The sequence below is a fragment of the Schistocerca piceifrons genome, chromosome 7 (genome assembly GCF_021461385.2).
Source record: "Schistocerca piceifrons isolate TAMUIC-IGC-003096 chromosome 7, iqSchPice1.1, whole genome shotgun sequence".
NCBI classification, from domain to species: Eukaryota; Metazoa; Arthropoda; class Insecta; order Orthoptera; family Acrididae; genus Schistocerca; species Schistocerca piceifrons.
Window position 1 is genome coordinate 234,256,643 of NC_060144.1, and position 23,821 is coordinate 234,280,463.

The window sequence follows — 23,821 nt, forward strand, 5'->3', positions numbered from 1 at the left end:
ATGGACACACCTCATATTAATGTCCACTTATAGGTGTCCGGATAGTTTTGATCAGTGTGTTATACAAACCTACATTAACAAAAAAAATTGTCCGATGGTTTTTCCAACATGGACGTTCTAGAAACAATATATCATACTGATTCCGAAAGTTAGTTTCATTTTTTCTATCACTTTAGGATGTTTCACAAAACAAGATCTCATATTTCAAACACGCATGTAAATTAAGCACAGATGTAAGAGGCGATGGAAAAGTTTCCGTTCGAATGCTTATGTACCCGCAACGTAGCAGAGCTGCAGCAACTTTTTCATCGCTCCTTATATTAAAATAAAATTACAATAAAAAGGCCGTATTTTTAAAATTATTGTTTTATTTGTACTCCCTAAGAACACTGTAAACAGTTATTTCAGCAACGTAGAGGAACCTTCATATTTACAGTCATTCTTCAATATTTAACAATAGTCTACCTTCATACTTTCATTCGAAGTTCCCTGGTGGCTCTACAACTACTTATGGTCCTGGTGGAAGTGTTCTCCTTGCTCTATACTAAACTTTCCCTGATCTTCTGGGAAGTAGTGAACATGAGAATGCAGGAAGAGGAGTTTTACACCCATGTTATGAAGCTTCTTCTTCAAATTTTCCAACATGATTTTGACAGTTTTCTTGTAATTTGGATCCTTTTATTCCTTCGAAAGCTTCAGTGACATACATGAATGCGGTTCATGTATCTTTCTTTCTAGCGTTCATTGTGCATTTAAATTTGTGATCCTTCATCATTTTGTGAATTTGAAGACCAACAAAATATCCAGGTTTCTGTTCTTACTGACTGAATGAGAGGAATGTCATAGGAGGGTACTTCAAACAGGATAGCCTTGTGAAGATCCAGTGTAAGCTGTTTCATCATCCCTAGTTTCACACGTAGTGGTGGAAACAATGTATTTGTGGTCTAGAAAGGTTGTTTTCTAATAATATTTCCACAACTGAAAATGAAATAACTTTATTTCGTTGCGAAAAAACTAACAACTGTTTTGAAATCAGCATTATTTTTAGTCAATAGGTATCACGTAAAATAATGGGCTAACTGCAGCTGGGTGCGCAAGAGTAGCGCAGTCTAGCAGGAAAACGATTTAAATGCGGTTTTGTTGGACGTGGCTTTCTTGACGTTATTTTCGTAACGCGAAGGAAAATTGTACGCGCCCTAATCTTTCTTATCCTATAGTTCGTAAAATATGCTGTTGCCGCATTTATAGTAAGACATCCCACTGGACATAAGACAGAATGATGGCTGTCTCTCCACTTCTACACATGTAATGACAGACCCCCTTAGGAGAATATTTGGAGGGCATTGGAACGCTCATTCAGGAAACGCAATATGGTCTAGCCACTCACCAAACTTAACATTTCTATACTTCTATCTGTGGTTAAAATTAAACCAAAAGATCTATTAGGAAACACCGACAGCTGCTGAAGGCATGAACTGCTTTATAACACGGGCCTGTAAAATTCAACTTGCAGTACTGTTCCTCCACAACCACCTTGCAGCATGTAGCAACACTAAAGATCCCATTCTGAGCACTTGATATGACAGGCGTGGTAACAAACACACGAACAACACCGAGGTTACATGTTTGCTTATATTCGGTATAATTAGGCAGGCGTTTATGTAACATCTCCTGACGGCGGGACAGGCTGTGGCACTGTTATCTTTATACTGTTTGATCAAGTCCCATACATGTTACGTCACTGTTGTTCTCTTAGAAGCTGCTTTCGCAGAAGAAAAGTATATGGTGCTATTAGAAAAGGTAAAAAACAAAGTCGGTGTCGTGATACGCCGACTATAAACGATAAAAATTACTTGCCAACGTCAGGAATTTCGTGATATTGCCAGCTGTGACTTGACGAAAGCCGCACCAAGATACATTTTTCATTCTCATAGTATTTGGGAGGTCTGTCTTAGCTGCCTCACCCTGTATTCATCCAGTATTTGATAATGAGAGCACTTACTGGCTTCCAACAACCTTTCACATAATTTCAATCCTTTTTTTTTTAGACTTTTTCTCGAGGATATCCATCACAAAATAATGAAAGAAAAAAAGCTGATCACTTACTACATTTTTTACTGTACATACAGTACAACGTCAGCACAAGACGTGACGTTTTAATTTATTGCTTCTTGGTTACTAACTTGATTCGCAACATATTTTGCTGGCAATATACACAGACAAAGTGTCATAATTAATGGTGTAAACGCATACAGTTGAAAGTTCATGATACTGGAAGCAAAAAATTCTCAGTAAACGTAAATCCGGAAACGAACCGTCTGCGAGATAATAGCGATTTTTTGGCTACCAGCCACCACTCACTTGATTCTGTGTAAACGTCATCCCAGTTAGGAAAAGGTAACAATACTGTCCACCATTAAGAAAAATTATTAGTGATATCTCGGTAGAATGTTTTGAATGAACACGATAGCTGTTACTTAGCTGTGCTCGTAGTTAAAGGAGGTGTTCGAAGTTTCATCTTTGTACCAGGATGAAGGCCTCTACCCGTCGCCACAATGAGTTTCGCACCCTTTCAAACACACCTGGGTCGTTCCGAAATTCTTGACAGGCACTGACAAGTCTCTGCTCCAACCCTTCAACATTGTTAACCGGAGTGGTGTACACTACACATTAAGCTGGCCCCAAGCACGGAAATCCATGAGGTTAAGCTGAGACGATATTGGAGCCAACGGTGTAGGTCCGCTTCGCTCAATCCATCTTTGACGATGTCGGCGGTTAGATGTGTCACCAAACCAGCAAAATGTGCCGGTGCTCCATCACGCATGTATCACGTCCTCTGGCGTTGCTCTATGGGAATATCCTCAAGCCATGATGCAAAATGATGCCGCACAAAACGGAAGGTAATTCTGTCCATTGAGTGTGTTTCGTAACATGTATATCCCAATACGACGATCATCTGGTACCCTTAACCACACATTCAATGAGAAACGTCGCTGATGTGGGGACTCACGACCAACCTATGGGTTGGAGGCTAGATGACTCCAAACGTGAGAATTGTGAAGATTAAACACACCATCACGAGTGAACCCTGCTTCATCTGTACATAAAATGTTATTGTCAAATGTAGGGTTGCCAGAAGCTTGTTAGTCTAGTCCGCCTCAATAAGACACTGAACTCATTGGAGATGGTGGGGGGACATTGCACTGCGGCTTATTATTCTCTAAGCAGTTTTGTGTCTCATTCCACGAATTTGTATGGCAAGTTTGCTTGTCGAGATTACTGGAGAGTGTTCGACCGTTTCCTGCAACAGGTCTTCAAGCACAACTGTAATTCGTGCAGGCGTACCCGCTAGAGCAGCATGTTCAAAGCTCCCAGTTTCGAGACTCTCGGGGTGCCTTCGGGCAGGGTATGTTTCTTAGTACAAGCGTGCATTGTCGATTAGCCCTACCATACATGAAACCAATATCTGCATACTTCTCCTTACCGTGATGTTTCGAGTTACCTTCAACACTCGAGCGACACAACTGGCGCTCCGCAAACTGACGTGAGTGGCACTTTGACTGTGTACTGTACTGTCCATTCTGCTTACAACTTCATGTCTCGAAAATGTAAACAAAGGCCAAACCAAGGATCGGTGTGCAATATGTACATAGAATCACATCATTAGTGACTGGTAACCACGAAGTCGCAATTATATCGCGAACGGTTCGTTTGCGGCCCTATGCTTGCTGAGACTTTTTAGCTCCTAGTATCGTGTACTTTCAACTGTATGCATTTACGCCATCTGTTACGATACATCCTGCATTCCACTGAATTTACCTTCAAAATTATGTCATTATCCGGCGCAGGACCTCATAAATGTTGAGATGTGTGAAGAACTGCTTTTCTTAAATGGGGAGCAAATTACTATCAGGACTTTCGGCGTCACTGCAGAGCGAGTGCAAGCTTCCTATTAGCCACGGCACTAGGAGGGGGAGGACTGGCGATTCCTCGTCACGGCCGCCTCTTACACCGGGAAACATCCCCTTTACTCATTCTGACAGCTGGCTGAGCGCACTTGGGGCCGTCATGGAAAGACTGGAACGAGAAAAAATCCCCACCCCTCTTCGGCGTTGAACCAGGGACATACGGGTTCGGAGTCCAGTGTCCTACGAGCTAGTTCATGACGACCACTATGGATGAATAATCAGAGGCTTTTGTCGGTCTTACAGTTGCGTATGGTACAGTATGGAAACTCGAACGAGTTATACAATGCCAAACCATAGTGAGGCTAACACACAACTTCTTATCTGAGAGGTGCTGCCAAGTGGTCCTCGGCAATCCATTAAGCAGACGGGAGAAACTTAATATTGGTCTTCCCCAGGGTTCAGTACTGACACCAGGTCTGTTCAAATTATATACGTCTGATCTGCCTGAAGCAGACTCAAGGACAGTCATTTGTACAGACGATCTTGATTGGGCCATTGAACAAAAGTCTTGAAGCTGGTGAAGAGATACTCTCTGCACAGCTGATGCAGATGCATGAATACTTCAGCAATTGGAGATAAACACCAAATCCAACGAAGAGCGAAGATAGCTGCTTTCATCTTAAAAACAGAATGGCGAGTGCAAAGCTACATGTCACCTTCTCCACTACCAAGACATCTCTAAATATCTAGAAGTAACTCTTGATAGAATCTTGCCGTACAATAAACACGTCGAAAACATAGCATTTAAGCTGAGATAGCACAATATCAAGCAGAATCTGAGTGGTTCCTCATGGGCTGGAAGAGCTGCAACACCACGATGTTCTTTCGTAGGTTTCGTCTACTGTGCTGCCGAATACTACGCTTCAGTGTGGCTTAATAGCTCACATGTGAGAACAATCGATGTTCAGCTTAATGCAGCAATAAGGACCAAACAGGTAGCATAAGATCTACCCCTCATCACTGGTTTCCACCTCTAAGCCACATTGTGCCACCAGATCATCGAAGAAAGATTGTCCCTCGAGGAACATGAAACATTAATTGAAATTTCTTATCTCCCAATCCACTCGGACGTGCCTGCACTTAAACTGAGCCGATTAAAATCCAGGCACTCACCTATCATATTGGAAGAAGCGCTACAGGCAAGGGATTTCAATATGAGCAGGGAGTGAACAGAAACGTGGAATATTATTGTTCATGACGAAAATCAGACTCTTATAAGACCTGGCACAAGACTAGTCGGCATAGAATTAGTTACAAGATTCGTACAGGCCATGGCATTCGTGTAAAAAGCCTGCATCGATGGGGAAAGGCTTCATGTTCTCTGTTGGTTGGATTGATTTGGGGAGAAGACCAAACTGCGAGATCATCGGTCTCACAGGATTAGGAAAGGGTTGGGAAGGAAGTCGGCCCTGTTCTGTCAAAAGAACCATCGTGGCATTTGCCTGAAGCGATTTAGGGAAATCACGGAAAAACTAAATCAGGATGATCGGACGCGGATTTGAACCGTCATCCTCTAGAATGCGAGTCCAGTGCGGTAACCACTGCGCCACCTCGCTCGGTATCTCCTCTGTGTGACTGTGGAAAGGAACATCAGACCATCAAACTCATTGTAAAAAGCTTTAGAAGTCGCACTTACCCTTGAAATCTAGACGATTTCTTTGAAGTATGAGAGGCAGCCCTTGAATGGATTGAAAATTTAGGTATTATTTTGTGTATTTAGCCGATTAATTCTATTTAGTTTGTAAAATTGTGTAATTCGTGTAACTAAGTTGCAGTTCAGATAAAGAAATAATCCGAAACTAATAGTCCCAACATAATTAGCGTTTTTCGTCTTTAAAGGTTTTACTTACTTAACATAAAATATTTAAGACATTAACTCATTTGTAACTTTACCTACTGTTTCCATTATACCGGGTGATCAAAAAGCCAGTATAAACTTGAAAACTTAATAAACCACGGAATAATGTAGATAGAGAGGTAAAAATTGACACACATGCTTGAAATGATATCGCGTTTTATTAGAACCACCCCATATTGCTAGACGCGTGAAAGATCTCTTGCGCGCGTCGTTTGGTGATGATCGTGTGCTCAGCCGCCCCTTTCATGATGCTTGGCCTCCCAGGTCCCCAGACCTCAGTCCGTGCGATTATTGGCTCTGGGGTTGCCTGAAGTCACAAGTGTATCGTGATCGACCGACATCTCTAGGGATGCTGAAAGACAACAACCGACGCCAATGCCTCACCATAACTCCGGACATGCTTTACAGTGCTGTTCACAACATTATTACTCGAACACAGCTATTGTTGAGGAATGATGGTGTACATATTGAGCATTTCCCGTAAAGAACATCATCTTTGCTTTGTCTTACTTTGTTATGCTCTTTATTGCTATTCTGATCAAATGAAGCGCCATCTGTCGGACATTTTTTGAACTTTTGTATTTTTTTTGTTCTAATAAAACCCCATGTCATTCCAAGCATGTGGGTCAATTTGTACCTCTCTATCTACATTATACCGTGATTTATTCAGTTTTCAATTTATACTGACGTTTTGATCACCCTGCATATCTGATCTGCCTGAAGCAGAATCAAGGACATTCATTTGTACAGACGACCTTGATTGGGCTATTAAGCAAAAGTCTTGAAGCTGGTGAAGAGATACTCTCTGCACATCTTATGTAGATGCATGAATACTTCAGTAATTGGAGATCACCAAATCCAACGAGGATCGAAGTTAACTGCTTTCATCTCAAAAACAGAATGGCGAGTGCAAAGCTATATGTCGCCTTTAATGGCTAAGTTCTCCGCTACCAAGACATCTCTAAATATCTAGAAGTAACATTTAATAGAACCTTGCCGTACAAGAAACACGTCGAAAACACTGCAATTAAGCTGAGATCACACAATATCGTGCAGAATCTGAGTTGTTTCTCATGAGCTGGAAGAACTGCAACACTACGATGTTCTTCCACAGGCGTTATCTACGATGCTGCCGAATACTGCGCCTCAGTGTGGCTTAATAGCTCACATGTGAGAAAAATTGATGTTCAGCTAAATGCAGCAATAAGGACCAAACAGGTAGCATAAGATCTACCCCTCTTCCACCTCTAAGCCACATTGTGCCACCAGGTCATGGAAGAAAGATTGTCCCTTCCAAGGAACATGAAACATTAATAGAAATTCCTTATCTCCCAATCCACTGGGATGTGCCTGCACTTAAACTGAGCCGATTAAAATCCAGCCATTCAGCTACCATATTGGTAGAATCCCCACAAGCAGGGGATTTCAGTATCAGCAGGGAGTGGTCAAAAACGTGGAATATTATTGTTAATGAGGAAAATCAGACTCTTATAAGATCTGGGACAAGACTAGGCGGCATGGAATTAGTTACAAGATTCGTACAGGCCACGGCATCTGTGCAGAAAGCCTCCACGCTTCAGATTCTCTGTGTGACTGTGGAAAGGAACATCAGACCATCAAACTCATTGTAAAAAGCTTTAGCAGACGGACTTACCCTGGAAATCCGGACGATTTCTTTGACATATCAGAGACAGCCCTTCAATGGATTGATAATTTAGGTATTAATTTGTATATTTAGCCATTTAGTTCTATTTATTTTGTAAAATTGTGTAATTCGTGAAACTAAGTTGCAGTTCAAATAAAGAAATAATCCGAAACTTATAGTCCCAACATAATTACCGTTTTTCGTCTTTAATCATAACGGTTTTACGTACTAAACATCGAATATTTATGACATTAACTCATATGTAACTTAACCTACTGTTTCCATTATATTTAATGTTAACGCGTCCATTGTGCATTCCCCCTTCATCATCATGCGCGAGAGCTTTTACTGAGCTGCTGGACCAAGTACGTGACCAAGTACGTGTAGAGCGACAGTGGTAGACAAGTACAGACAACGCACCTCCTGGAGAGCGGAAGCGGCAGGTCCGGAAAGGGTGGCACGCGTGCAGGTGCGGGGGCGGGCGTCGCGAAGACGGCAGCGGCGGTGGCGGCGGGGGCGGCGGAGGTGGCAGAGGCGGCGGCGGCGGCGGCGGCGGCGGCAGCGGCGGCAGGGGGCGCGGACTCCAGCTTGGGCTGCTTGCAAGCCGGTGACGAGGCCGACGACGCCGACGAGACCGACGAGGAGGAGGACGACGACGACGACGAGGCCATGAGGCGCTTGCGGGTGCCGCCGTTGAACATGGCCTTGACGTCCTCCCACGCGTGCACCACCTGCACACGCGCCGCGTCACCAGCCTGCGGCCGCACTGCAATCACCTCGCCGTACACTGCTGGCTGAGGGCTCAGAGCACCGCTGCAGCTCTAAGCAGGTCTTGTAGCTCTACAGAGGCGGCAATACAGTCAGCATGCGCTTCATACACCGTCACCCCGAACACCACGGACAAAATTTCGTAAGCTGGACAGGAATTTCTTCTTTAATTCCAGTCAATGACCACTAACAAATTATCAGGCTATCAATTTCGGTCATAATGACCGCATCAGATCTGTCAGGGAGAGTTCGACAGATGCCACTCCACGCGCACGATGCTGTTCCCGGACGGCGTGTACTACCCGCAGACGAAGACTCACGATGTGTATTGGTTCTCCGGCGTGGCTGTTCGAACGAACGGCATTGCCCCGTTGTCCGTAATAAATGCAAGCAATACTTTTCCAACTTAAAGGTTTTTAACATGGCTGTCAATCAGCGACTGTTGTATAATACAAAATTTTGTAAAACACAGCCCTCAGTCGCGAACACAATTAATTTGTGACCTAGGTTACGGTGTCACAAGAGACACCTTCTTCGGACAAAATTAAAACTAAATGTTACAGTATAACGTACCAAAAATACGAAAGCTGCGGTCATACCTGACAGCGTCAGATAGTCAGAATTAAAACAAAATGCAACAGAGGTGCAAGCCACTAAGGGCTGCCATGTGTCCTCTGCTACAGTCAACACAAAACTGAAACATCGTGTGACTTGTGCGCCACGGCAACTTCAAGACAATACCGCCATCTGATGGCTAATTCGTAAAACAGGCTATTTTGTAAACATCTCTCGTAACTGCAGGGAGGAAAATGAACAAACACCTGAACGGTGTACATGAAGTAATTACAATAGCGGGATACAGCATGATATAAAATACATCTAATGAATGACTGGCTGTAGTACAAAAATTCCAGAATGAATGCATAAAGAAGACATATACGAAATAATCCATTAATTGACATTACTGCTTGCTATAATAGATACGTTATAAAAACCAAAAAAGTTTTTTAATTTACGTATATGAGCCGTAAAAAGTAGAAAGAAAAGGTATCTCTTAATCTGCAAGAAGTAGTTGGTACATCAAAGTGTTACATCTCGCCGAGCAGCGGCTATATACCATTGAAATAACTTCTTCCGCGCAACTGCACCTGCTCGTTGAGAAAAAGTCCGTCATTCGAAAGTAAATGCTTGAAAATTTCCAGCTCCTCCAAAATATCAAGTTTACGCCCTTTTTTCCTACAGGATATGAACATTACAAGACTAGCCTATGCAGATGATGCAGCACTAATAAGTAGTTCCAAAAGAGAATTCATCAGAATGATGCAAAATTACTACAAAATTGCTGAGAAAACAGGATTACATGTTAATGAATAAAAGACAGAAAACCAGAAAAGATGCACCTCTGACTGTAGATGGATTCAATTTCAAGACTGTTGACCACTTAAAGTACCTAGGAAGTCTTTTTAGTAATAACAACAAAACAGATATAGAAACAGATGCCCGTTTATCAAAAGCAAACAGGACACTTTTAATTTCATCAAAATTCTAAGAAAATGATCACTTAGCAGTAACTTCAAAATCCGCTTATATCAATCGACCATTATACCTGTGATGTTATATGGATGTGAAACATTAATATTTAGAAAGAAAGATGAAGAAAAACTGTTGATATTCGAAAGAAAAGTACTAAGGACCTCTATATGACGAAAATAACATGGAATGGAAAATAAGAAGAAATGAAGAATTAAGAGGGCTGTACAAACACCGTAACATCGTCGAAGTGCTCAAGAGGAGAAGGTTGAATTGGGCAGCCCATATAGCAAGAATGACAGAGAATAGACTACCTAGAATGGCATTCAGCAGAACAATAGATGGAACGAGACGAAGACTCAGATGGCGGGATAACATTCGGGAGGACACAACTAGGATGAACAGCAACAGCAACTGGACAAACAGCGCATTGGACAGGCAGAAGTGGAAGAGGCTCATAGAGCAGGCGTATTATCGATAAGGCCCTTGCCACATGTAAAGTAAAGTAAGCTTGTGAAGTTTTCTTGAGTTCCCATATTTTATCCTTTGTGTTTTATGTTAGTAATGTACCGTTTGATGTAGGCAATGATTTGAAAACGAACTAAATGTTTCGAAACTAGTCACTACTAAGAACCTTATGCAATTGTTACAAGAAAACTAAATAAATAACAAAGTATTCAAAGAGTAATGATTTATCAGTACTTGTATATTTTGTGTAAGAATAAGCTGGTTGTTTGGAGTTAGCTGAAGCAAATAATAAGAGACATTAATATGTTTTTTTTTCTATTGGCTGATATCTGTTGTCGGTCAGGGTAATGTTCTCCGGCAGTTTGGGGCCCACTGGTCTAGGTAGGTATGTGGATGTGGCTACTGTACCTCCTCTGGCGGCGACCCGCTGAGCCGTAGGTGTCGTCGCCACGAGTTGAAGTTGGCGGCGTCCGGCTGGACGTACTTGGCCGTGGGCCCCGAGCGGTGCGAGTGGAAGATGAACTTGTTGGGCGAGAAGAAGAGGCCGCACATGGCGCACTTGATGCACTTGGCCCGCGACGAGTTGTACCTGGGCACAAGAAGGGCGCAGCGAGGCAGTTAGGCGCAGCTCCTGCTACGCTGCAAGCAGAGTCGCGTTGTTCCAAAAGCTGTGCATCGCTGTTAACGTACAACTCACACTGCTCCAAAAACAAACCAGAGGCAGAACCCAGCAGTACTTATTTCAGACATAACGAAGAGCAAAATGGGCATTACTGTGGTCAATGGGAAGTACCGTGGCTGAACGGAAAATTTTGTTTCCAGGCAAGAGACACAGCGCACTTCATCGAGGTTGTCAATGTCGTGCTGTGGAGCATGTATACAAATAGGAGTAAGAAGTCGACTAAATGCAATTAATCTGTAACGAGCCACCGAAGACCACGCGTCCGTCATACCAAAATACTCAGAAAGTATCCCTATAAAACCTTCAAAAATTGATTATGGAGCTTCGATTCACTCTGTCTATTATTTAAATACGAACATCCTGAGTTAGGCGTTATCGTTACTATTATTCAAACAATACTCGTCATGACCTGTTTTAGAACGTTAAACCTACATCATGAGGTGTACATATGTCAGCCCTACTACGACGGTAATCCCAAAAGTAAAGTCTCCTATTTTTTTTTATAAGTACATAGACCTGTTTATTTCTACAATGGCTTACATCAGTTTACAGCTTGGACATTTAGCTATTTTTCGACATAATCAACATATCTTTCGATGCATTTTTGTAGACGCTGTGGCAGTTTTTGTATGCCAATGTCATACCAGCTCGCCGCCATGCTGTTCAGAAAGTTATGAAGTTCTTCTTTCACTTCGTCGGCGAAGCTGAATCGCTGGGACCACAATTAACGCTGACAGCTACTGTGAGACTCTGAAAAAACTCAAACGGGCAATTCAGAACCGGAGTAGAGGAATGTTGAGCAAGGGCGTACACATTCTCCATGACAACGGTCGCCCACACTTCGCTCGGCAAACCGATGCTCTCCTGCACAGCTTCAGTGGAACATAATCACCCACCAACCCTTTAGTCCTGATTTGGCGCCCAGTGACTATCACCTGTTCCTTAGGTTAAAAGAGCATTTGGCCGGAAAGTGATTCAGCTCCGACGACGAGGTGAAAGAAGAGGTTCATAACTTACTGAACAGCATGGAAACGAGCTGGTATGACACGGACAAACAAAAACTGCGACAGTGTCTTCAAAAATGCATCGACAGAAATCGTTCAAATGGTTCAAATGGCTCTGAGCACTACGGGACTTAACATCTGAGGTCATCAGTCCCCTAGAACTTAGAACTACTTAAACCTAACTATCCTAAGGACATCACACACATCCATGCCCAAGGCAGGATTCGAACCTGCGACCGTAGCGGTCGCGCGGTTCCAGACTGAAGCGCCTACAACCGCTCGGCCACAACGGCCGGCTCGATAGAAATGGTGATTATGTCGAAAAAATAGCTAAATATTCAAGCTGTAAACTAATGTAAGCCATTGTAGAAATAAACAGGTCTATGTACTCATAAAAAAATAGGAGATCTTATTTTTGGGATTACCCTGTTACTACTCTGATGAGAACAACCCTATCACTGAACTGTTCACAGTAACTCTCTCTCTGTCCTACCTTCCTATTCATAAAGAATCCTACTCCCGTTACACTGTTTTGTGCTACTGTTGATATTTCCCTGTACCCGTCTGACCAGAAATCCTCATCTTCAGCTGGCTGGAGTGGCCGAGCGATTCTAGGCGCTACAGTCTGGAACCGCGCGATCGCTACGGTTGCAGTTTTGAATCCTGCCTCGGGCATGGATGTGTGTGGTGTCCTTAGGTTAGTTAGGTTTCAGTAGTTCTAAGTTCTAGGGAACTGATGATATCAGAAGTTAAGTCCCATAGTCCTCAGAGCCATTTGAACCATTTTTCCTCATCTTCTTTCCATTTCGCTTCACTGACTTCCACAATATCAAGACTGAGCCTTAGCGTTTTTCTTTTCAGATTCTCTCCCCCACCACGTTAAAACTTCTGACGGAGTACTTAACACTTTTGGGTAAAATGAGGAACAGTCTCTAATGGTCGCAGGCTCCTTTTCCTGTCACGCTTACCTCACATGGAACATCACATCGCCTTTGCATACAATTCAGTGAGATTTCTAGTCTGGTCTGAATGAACAATGGACTGTTTTCCATATTTCGGTCGAAGATAGCACGCTGCACTATAGGGCAATGGTCGTCAGCAATTGGGATGTCGGAGTCCCAGACGGACTGGCGTTCTAGCCCCTGTATAGGAAGAGCAGCCACTGATATCCGTTAGTACGTGTTAGCTTTGTATTATTCCAGTGTGACAAGATTCAACCACACTGCTGTCTTTTCCGACTAAGTGACTTAACATAAATATTTGTTTTTGAGTTATTATTAAGGAAATTTTACTCATTGTGTTTAATGATGTAACTAATAAATGTTAATATCTATATGTTTCATACTGAACGGGCGACGATTGGAGCGTATACAGGGATTGGACAATAATATGGAACATCGCAACAAACAGATGCTTGTGCATAAATGCAGATGCTAACCAAGCCTGCAGGCAGCGTTATATTTGACAGCGAATGCTGCCTGTGCAGTGTCCTCAATAAGTTGCAAACTTTACTCGTCATCAAACCAGTGTTCAGTACAGCTCTGAAATGAGTGCGAAGTGAGTTCGAACGTGGACAAATTATTGTTGTTGCCATGGTGGGGGCTTCCGCAACCGAGGGAGCTGAGCTGCATACAGGCACCGTGTCGAAGATTTATACCGCTTACAGGAAAAGCAGTAAACATCATCCGCTGTCACAACACAGACGAAAACGTTGTTGACTAATCGTGAGAGACGCTCAGTGAAGATGGTTGTGACCAAAAATAAGATGGCGACAGCTATAAAAGTTACTGCAGAACTGAATGTCGCACTCGGGAATCCTGTCAGTAGCATAGTCTAGAAATTGCAGGGCGAGCTAGAATACCGAATCACACACGATGATGCAAATGCCCGTAATAGGAAAATTTGATGCCGAGGCCATAAAAACCAGGACCACGGAGCAATTGAAGAATGTCATTTGGTCGGACGAGTCTTCTGGCCGAGATTACTTCACAAGAGTGAAACATGGCAGAGGTTCGGTCATGATTTGGGTAGACATGGGGCCATGGCTACTATGAAACGTCGCGTTACTCACTGCTAAGGATAATGTGGCCATTTTGACTGACGAAGTTCATCCCATGATACACTGTTTGTTCCCCAGTGGTGATGCTGCGTTCCAAGACGACACTGACCATGTTCACGGAACTGGTCTTGAGAGTACGATGATGAACTGTCGCATCTACTCCGGCCACCAAAGTCACCAGATCTCAGTATTATTGCGTCTTTGTGGTCTACTTTGGAGAGAATGATGCGTAATTGCTGTACATCCCCATCATCGTTCCTTAAACTCTCCACTATTTTGCGGGAAGAATGGTAGAAGATTCCTTTGAAAACCTTACGTGACCTGTATTTATGCATTCCGACTGAAAGTTGTTTTGAATGCCGGTGTGTTTCCTCCAGCGAATGAGGGATAGTACTGTGTTATTTTGGTGTTACCCTAGTTTTGTAGCCGACCGGAGTGGCCGAGCGGTTCTAGGCGCTACAGTCTGGAACCGTGCGACCGCTACTGTCGCAGGTTCGAATCCTGCCTCCGGCATGGATGTGTGTGATGTCCTTAGGTTAGTTAGGTTTAAGTAGTTCTAAGTTCTAGGGGACTGATGACCTCAGAAGTTAAGTCCCATAGTGCCCAGAGCCATTTGAACCATTTGAACCTAGTTTTGTTAGGAAGAGAAATATGCCTTGGAACACGACGTAATGCCTATAAAAGAATAATCACGTGGGACGTTAACACTGGCCGTGAAAGCCTGCTTTGTACACTCTCAAAATTTATCTGAAATGCAACATATAAAACTTCCTGGCAAGTTAAGACTGTGTGCCGGACCGAGACACAAACTCGGGACCTTTGCCTTTCGCGCACAAGTGCTCTACCAACTGAGCTACCCAAGCACGACTCACGACCCTACCTCACAGCTTCAATTCTGCCAGTACCTCGGCTCCAACCTTCCAAAATTCACAGAAGCTCTTCTGCGAACCTTGAAGAACTAGCTCTACTGGAAAAAAGGATATTGCGGAGACATGGCTTAGCCACAGCCTGGGGGATGTTTCCAGAATGAGATTTTCACTCTGCAGTGGAGTGAACGCTGATATGAAACTTCCTGGCAGATTAAAACTGTGTGCCGGACTGAGACTCGAACTCTGGACCTTTGCGTTTCGCGGGTAAGTGCTCTACCAATGCAACATATATCTGATGGAAATGTCAAGCAGGTAAAATTAGAGCCCACACGGAGTCTTGCCAACCATCTTTGTTCCTGTATACCACTGGCGAACGGAACAAGGAAGTGGAAAAATGACAGTTTACCCAAAGAACCTTCTTCCACACACCTAACTCACGCACCGCAATAATTTCCTACATGAACTGAATTTTAGGCAAGGGAACATGTTTGCAGCCATTACACGTATTTTAAGACGTTGACGAAAGAGCTGTTCTTTTACGACAGTTACTAACTTTTTAATGTGGAAATGCCGATTGATAGTAAAATCCTAAAAGTAGCGTAAATGGTGCCAGTGGTGTTTGTTGTAGGAAGCCAGCACAGGTAGTTTACGGGTTATCGTATTGTGAACATCGTAAATAGCGACAGCTGTTTGTTCCATCCTAGTGCTTAGACGCTAGACGACGAAGTTGTGTTTGTTTACATTGTTTTGCGTGTACTCTGCGATTGTATTGTGACGATGCTGCCAGTTACTGTGTGATGGTAGATGTAGCACGATTTGCTTAGAAGATGGTATTTCCCAATGTGAAAACTAGCGGATATGCTAATGGGTTATGTAGGAAACATAGCGTTCGTTCGTGTACCGTGTATGCCGAAAGATATCCCAGATGTCAACCTCTTTAGCCACTTCAAAGAATAATATGAAACGACATATTACTGCTGCCCGCTCTGCAGTTTGCGCAGAAGTGCCAGAACGTGTGCAGCGATCGCTGAATGGCAGATCGCAAGTTTGTATCGACGCTGGTGGTGGTTATTTTTACAGGCTTCGAAGGTACAGTAGTTCTTTACGTGTCAGACCCCAAGAGGTACTACATTCAAAATTGTTAAGGCTTTCGTGGCCACTTGTTAACAAACTGTCTGTTGGCTTCTGTCTCGGGTTTTTCGGCCGACGTTCATCTAATGATTTTACTGACGTTTCGCCAGCACTAGTGGCTGGCATTGTCAAAGCTTCACCCTCCATTGCCGGTGGTGAACTGGAGCCGAGCTCGTGGCCGCAGACTATATGTACCTGGCGCGCCAACGTCCGAGAGCTTCTCCGCGGTCATTGCAGCGAACGACCGTCGCAGGTAGCAGAGGAGAACCGGACCGGAAATGACCGCGGAGAAGCCCTCGGACGTTGGCTCGCCAGGTACATATACTACTGGCCATTAAAATTGCTACACTAACAAGAAATGCAGATGACAAACGGGTATTCATTGGACAAAGATATTATACTAGAACTGACATGTGATTATATTTTCACACAATTTGAGTGTATAGATCCTGAGAAATCAGTACCCAGAACAACCACCTCTGGCCGTAATAACGGGCTTGATACGCCTGGGCATTGAGTCAAACAGAGCTTGGATGGCGTGTACAGGTAGAGCTGCCCATGCAGCTTCAACACGATACCACAGTTCATCAAGAGTTGTGACTGGCGTATTGTGACGAGCCAGTTACTCGGTCACCATTGACCAGACGTTTTCAATTGGTGAGAGATCTGGAGAATGTGCTGGTCAGGGCAGCAGTCGAACATTTTCTGGTCCGCAGCTCGTGGTCGTGCGGTAGCGTTCTCGCTTCCCGCACCCGGGTTCCCGGGTTTGATTCCCGGCGGGGTCAGGGATTTTCTCTGCCTCGTGATGACTGAGTGTTGTGTGCTGTCCTTAGGTTAGTTAGGTTTAAGTAGTTCTAAGTTCTAGGGGACTGATGACCATAGATGTTAAGTCCCATAGCGCTCAGAGCCATTTGAACCAATTTTGAACATTTTCTGTATCCAGGAAGACCCGTACGGGACCTGCAACATGCGGTCAGGCATTATCCTGCTGAAATGTAGGGTTTCGCGAGGATCGAATGAAGGGTAGAGCCACGGGTTGTAACACATCTGAAATGCAACGTCCACTATTCAAAGTGCCGTCAATGCGTAAAAAGGTGACTGAGACGTGTAACCAATGGCACCCCATACCATCACGCCATCACGCCAGTATGGCGATGACGAATATACGCTTCCAATATGCGTTCACCGCGATGTCGCCAAACACGGATGCGACCATCACGTTGCTGTAAACAGAATCTGGATTCATCCGAAAAAATGACGTTTTGGCATTCGTGCACCCAGGTTCGTCGTTGAGTGCACCATCGCAGGCGCTCCTGTCTGTGATGCAGCGTCATGGGTAACCGCAGCCATGGTCTCCGAGCTGATAGTCCATGCTGCTGCAAACGTCGTCGAACTGTTTGTGCGGATGGTTGTTGTCTTGCAAACGTTCCCATCTGTTGATTCAGGGATCGAGGCGTGGCTGCACGATCCGCTACAGCCATGCGGGTAAGATGCTTAGTGATACGAGGCCGTTGGGATCCAGCACAGCGTTCCGTACTACCCTCCCGAACCCACTGTTTCCATATTCTGCTTACAGTCATTGGATCTCGACCAACTCGAGCAGCAATGTCGCGATACAATAAACGGCAATCGCGATAGGCTACGATCCGACCTTTATCAAAGTCGGAAACGTGATGGTACGCATTTCTCCTCCCTACATGTGGTTCAAATGGTTCAAATGGCTCTGAGCACTATGGGACTCAACTGCTGAGGTCATTAGTCCCCTAGAACTTAGAACTAGTTAAACCTAACTAACCTAAGGACATCACAAACATCCATGCCCGAGGCAGGATTCGAACCTGCGACCGTAGCGGTCTTGCGGTTCCAGACTGCAGCGCCTTTAACCGCACGGCCACTTCGGCCGGCTCCCTACATGTGGCATGACAACAACGCTTCACCAGGCAACGCTGGTCAGCTGCTGTTTATGTACGAGAAATCTGTTGGAAACTTTCGTTATGTCATCACTCTGTAGGTGTCGCCACCGGCGACAACCTTGTGTGAATGCTCTGAAAAGATAATCATTGGATGCCACAGCATCTTCTTCCTGTCGGTTAAATTTCGCGTCTGTAGCACGTCATCTTCATGGTGTAGCAATTTTAATGGCCAGTAGTGTATAGTCTGTGGCCACGAGCTCGGGTCCAGTTCACCACCGGCAATGTAGGGTGAAGGTTTGACAGTGCCAGCCACTCGTGCTGGCGAAACGTCAGTAAAATCATTAGATGAACGTCGGCCGAAGAATTCGAGACAGAAGCCAATAGGCAGTTTGTCGTACTGCATTCACTTTTGTATGTCTTTCGTTTGTCTGTTTGTCCTAGACAATGTCCCTTTTAACAACGTGACACCTGCAGAGACGTATTAACTTATTCATAGGGCTGCACATGCACACCAATGTGCAATTCACATTCGTTCGTGCTACAATATGGAACAAACAACTGTCGGTGTTTACAATGTTCAAACTACGAAAACTCGTAAACGACTAGCACTAGACTCCTGCAATGGATACCATAGACGTTCTAATTTAGTCTAGTTGGATTCTGACACTGGGAATAGGCATTGTTCCATTGAAGTAGTTGCACCTTTTTTTAAGAAGTGCACATTTGGAACTCATGAAGGCTCAGTGTCTGGGCTGAAAAGGCGAGAAACCGCCTGCCGTTGCAATCTATGAAACCCGGATATTGTAATATTTTTGGCTTAGTCAGCCATCATATTAGGTTCCAAGAAGCTGTTCCCAGAGCAGTGGAGATTCAAGAAGTATATAGATGACGAGATGTGTTGCGAGGTACCTGTGACAGATGTTAGATGCGGTACCATTCCCGTGAGAAAGACCGCCGGCATAATGCTACAGCTCTGTGATTGGCTGCTGTGTTCGACCAAGGGCGCAAAAACGTTAAAGTAGAGTTATTATTATAGGTTAAACCACTCATTGGAATAACTTCAGCCGGCCGCGGTGGCCAAGCGGTTCTAGGCGCTTCAGTCCGGAACCGCGCTGCTGCTACGGTCGTAGGTTCGAATCCTGCCTCGGGCATGGATGTTTGTGATGTCCTTAGGTTAGTTAGGTTTAAGTAGTTCTAAGTTCTAGGGGACTGATGAGCTCAGATGTTAAGTCACATGTGCTCAGAGCCATTTTTTTCAATGACTTCACTTTTTTATATAAATATCTCTCAATAGCTGACTGTCAATCAGCCATTTTTTGAATTATTAAAAACAATTTAAATCAAAAACAAAAGACTGACGAAATTGAACACGAAGCACTTCGAAAGCGTTCGGGTCACGCCTTTTCTGGTATGGCGCGCGAAGTGTTTCGGGCTGTTCGTCACTCTGGATTAGGCAGTCGAGAAGAACAGACATGTTATCTGTCGTAGGATGTGTTTCCAATTTTTATTTAACTTCCTGTTCGTCATTATGGATTAGGGAGTCGAGATATATAGTCATGTTGTCTGTGGCAGGATGTTTTTGCCAGTATTCAGTATTAAAAGATTCACTCCGGTAGTCATGAAGCACGGACACGTGCCACAAATAGTGTAAAGATACATTTTCGTAAACATTGTGCTCGATCATGTACTTTGCAGTACCAGAAGGTGTTGTATTAAGATCATGTAGTCTTCTCGTATGACTACATTGAAATACGCGATTGGCATCCCACAGATGTGATGCATTATTTCAGAACAAAACCTCGTTAAAAGTCAGTTTCAGCCTCAAGATACTGAACCTACGACCTGCGTGCTGTTTTCTGCGCTGGGGACATCAACTTGAAGACAGTGGTTAGTGAACTATAACAGAACCTTCGTATTCCACACAGTGCAGTGGAAACAACTATGCGCCTCACGTGTACTGCATGCACAGAACAAATGTGCTCAGAGACACGTCATCTGCAGTAATGCAGAGGAGGTAAAGGAGGATGATCGTTATTAAAACCAACATTCAATTCGTTGTTCCTTTCTTGCAGTAATATCAGCGGCGCCTTCGGTTATCGACATATCTGCGATGCAAGCTCGAGGCGTGGCTACCTGGCGGGCAGGAAGGCGCCGCGGCAGCCCCAGGCGCACTCGTGGTGGACGGCGAAGGCGAAGTCCTCGGGCAGGCGGGGCGGCGCGTTGTCTCCCAGGAAGCTCTTGCAGAGGCGCTCTGCCTCGCGGCGCGTGATCATGCCGCAGCGGCGCGACGACACGGGCATGGCGCCGGCGCGCCGCAGGATCTCCAGTTGCACCGGCGTGCACTGCACGCACGTGATGCCCAGCGCCACGCGCCGGTTGTGGATCTCGTTGTAGCTGAACTCCTTCAGCAGCGTGTTCGAGATCTGCGCCAGGCACAGCCGCTCCTGAGACTCGATCAGCAGCGACACGATCGGCACGCCGTACAGCAGCACCGTACCCACCTGCCACACCACGCACACACTAACGCTCATAACACGAGCAGGATGTCAGCTTCAGCAATCTACATAAAATAAATGTAAATGCTCGTTTCTTCAGGTTCCCATACCTCCGAAAGATGTTCACGGATTGCTCGAAATGTTGACACAACGTTGTATTCGGATTTCGGATACGACCATGTTTTTATATACCTACTGGATGGCCTTTATATTATATATATATATATATATATATATATATATATATATATCCAACATGATTGATGGATGTCCGGCACATAGCTCGCGTGCGGCTGAAGCGTTATTGAATAGCATATTGCATAGCATATATACAGGGTGAGTCACCTAACGTTACCGCTGGATATATTTCGTAAACCATATCAAATACTGACGAACCGATTCCACAGACCGAACGTGAGGAGAGGGGCTAGTGTAATTGGTTACTACAAACCATAAAAAAATGCACGGATGTATGTTTTTCAACACAAACCTACGTTTTTTTAAATGGAGCCCCGTTAGTTTTGTTAGCACATCTGAACATATAAACAAATACGTAATCAGTGCCGTTTGTTGCATTGTAAAATGTTAATTACATCCGGAGATATTGTAACCTAAAGTTGACGCTTGAAACATTGTCCTCACTTCATTGCAGGGGCCCAAACAGCTGCAACATACATCGCGTTTCTACAGAATGATCTGCCAACGTTGCTCGAAAATGTCCCACTGGAAACGCGCCGACGTATGTGGTATCAGCATGATGGTGCACCTGCACATTCCGCAATTAACACTAGGCTGACCCTTGACAGGATGTTCGACGGGCGTTTCATAGGACGTGGAGGACGTATAAATTGGCCAGCCCGTTCTCCTGATCTTACACCTCTGGTCTTCTTTCTGTAGGGTACGTTAAAGGAGAATGTGTACCGTGATGTGCCTACAACCCCAGAGGATATGAAACAACGTATTGTGGCAGCCTGCGGCGACATTACACCAGATGTACTGCGGCGTGTACGACATTCATTACGCCAGAGATTGCAATTGTGTGCAGCAAATGATGGCCACCACATTGAACATCTATTGGCCTGACATGTCGGGACACACTCTATCCCACTCCGTAATTGAAAACGGAAACCACGTGTGTACGTGTACCTCACCCCTCATGGTAATGTACAAGTGCGTCGGTGAAAAAGACCAATAAAAAGGTGTTAGCATGTGGACGTAATGTGCTGTTCCAGTCTCTTCTGTACCTAAGGTCCATCACCGTTCTCTTTGGATCCCTACGTAATTCGGTGCTCTCCGATACACACGATCGAACAGCGGAGGAGTGGTACTCAAGCGTCAACTTTAGGTTACAATATCTCCGGATGTAATTAACATTTTACAATGCAACAAACGGCACTGATTACGTATTTGTTTATATGTTCAGATGTGCTAACAAAACTAACGGGGCTCCATTTAAAAAAACGTAGGTTTGTGTTAAAAAACATACATCCGTGCATTTTTTTTATGGTTTGTAGTAACCAATTACACTAGCCCCTCTCCTCACGTTCGGTCTGTGGTATCGATTCGTCAGTATTTGATGTGGTTTACGAAATATATCCAGCGGTAATGTTAGGTGACTCACCCTGTATAGAGTGGTCCATTAATAGTGACCGGGCCAAATATATCACGAAATAAGCGTCAAACGAAAAAACTACAAAGAATGAAACTTGTCTAGTTTGAAGTGGGTAACCAGATGGAGCTATGGTTGGCCCGATACATGGCGCTGCCCTGGGTCAAACGGATATCAACTGCGTTTTTTTTTAAATAGGAACCCTAATCTTTTATTACATTTTCGTGTAGTACGTAAAGAAATATGAATGTTTTAGTTGGACCGCTTTTTTCACTTTGTGATAGATGGCGCTGTAATACAAACGTATAAGTACGTGGTATCAAGCAACATTCCGCCAGTGCGGACGGTATTTGCTTCGTGATACATTACCAATGTTAAAATGGACTGAGTACCAATTTCGGAAAAGGTAGATATCGTGTTGACGTATGCCTATTGTGATCAAAATGCCCAACGGGCTGCTCGGTATCCTGGACGACATCATCCAAATGTCCGGATCGCTCGCCGGGTAGTTACGTTATTTAAGGAAACAGGAAGAGTCAGGGTTTATTGTGGTCCCAGCGATTCAGCTCCGCCGACGAGGTGAAAGAAGAGGTCCATAACTTTCTGAACAGCATGGCGGCGAGCTGGTATGACACGGGCATACAAAAACTGCCACAGCGTCTACAAAAATGCATCGACAGAAATAGTGATTACGTCGAAAAATAACTAAATGTTCAGCCTGTAAACTGATGTAAACCATTTTAGAAATAAGCAGGTCTATGTACTTATAAAAAAATAGGACACCTTACTTTTGAGATTACCCTCATATATACACTCCTGGAAATGGAAAAAAGAACACATTGACACCGGTGTGTCAGACCCACCATACTTGCTCCGGACACTGCGAGAGGGCTGTACAAGCAATGATCACACGCACGGCACAGCGGACACACCAGGAACCGCGGTGTTGGCCGTCGAATGGCGCTAGCTGCGCAGCATTTGTGCACCGCCGCCGTCAGTGTCAGCCAGTTTGCCGTGGCATACGGAGCTCCATCGCAGTCTTTAACACTGGTAGCATGCCGCGACAGCGTGGACGTGAACCGTATGTGCAGTTGACGGACTTTGAGCGAGGGCGTATAGTGGGCATGCGGGAGACCGGGTGGACGTACCGCCGAATTGCTCAACACGTGGGGCGTGAGGTCTCCACATCGATGTTGTCGCCAGTGGTCGGCGGAAGGTGCACGTGCCCGTCGACCTGGGACCGGACCGCAGCGACGCACGGATGCACGCCAAGACCGTAGGATCCTACGCAGTGCCGTAGGGGACCGCACCGCCACTTCCCAGCAAATTAGGGACACTGTTGCTCCTGGGGTATCGGCGAGGACCATTCACAACCGTCTCCATGAAGCTGGGCTACGGTCCCGCACACCGTTAGGCCGTCTTCCGCTCACGCCCCAACATCGTGCAGCCCGCCTCCAGTGGTGTCGCGACAGGCGTGAATGGAGGGACGAATGGAGACGTGTCGTCTTCAGCGATGAGAGTCGCTTCTGCCTTGGAGCCAATGATGGTCGTATGCGTGTTTGGCGCCGTGCAGGTGAGCGCCACAATCAGGACTGCATACGACCGAGGCACACAGGGCCAACACCCGGCATCATGGTGTGGGGAGCGATCTCCTACACTGGCCGTACACCACTGGTGATCGTCGAGGGGACACTGAATAGTGCATGGTACATCCAAACCGTCATCGAACCCATCGTTCTACCATTCCTAGACCGGCAAGGGAACTTGCTGTTCCAACAGGACAATGCACGTCCGCATGTATCCCGTGCCACCCAACGTGCTC

The 23,821-nt window shown here is 44.9% G+C and overlaps 1 protein-coding gene across 1 annotated transcript in view; it reads right to left on the reverse strand.

Moving 5' to 3' along the window:
• Positions 1-20,426, reverse strand: part of LOC124805589 (ski oncogene) — a 170,399-nt gene extending 149,973 nt beyond the window's left edge. The window contains exons 1-4 of the mRNA XM_047266156.1: positions 20,029-20,426; positions 10,646-10,826; positions 8,057-8,202; positions 7,892-7,957 (exon numbers count right to left, since the gene is read on the reverse strand). Coding sequence (XP_047122112.1) covers positions 7,892-7,957; positions 8,057-8,202; positions 10,646-10,826; positions 20,029-20,426 — 791 coding nt within the window. The remainder of the gene's footprint in view (positions 1-7,891; positions 7,958-8,056; positions 8,203-10,645; positions 10,827-20,028) is intronic.
• Between the last annotated feature and the right edge of the window lie 3,395 nt (positions 20,427-23,821).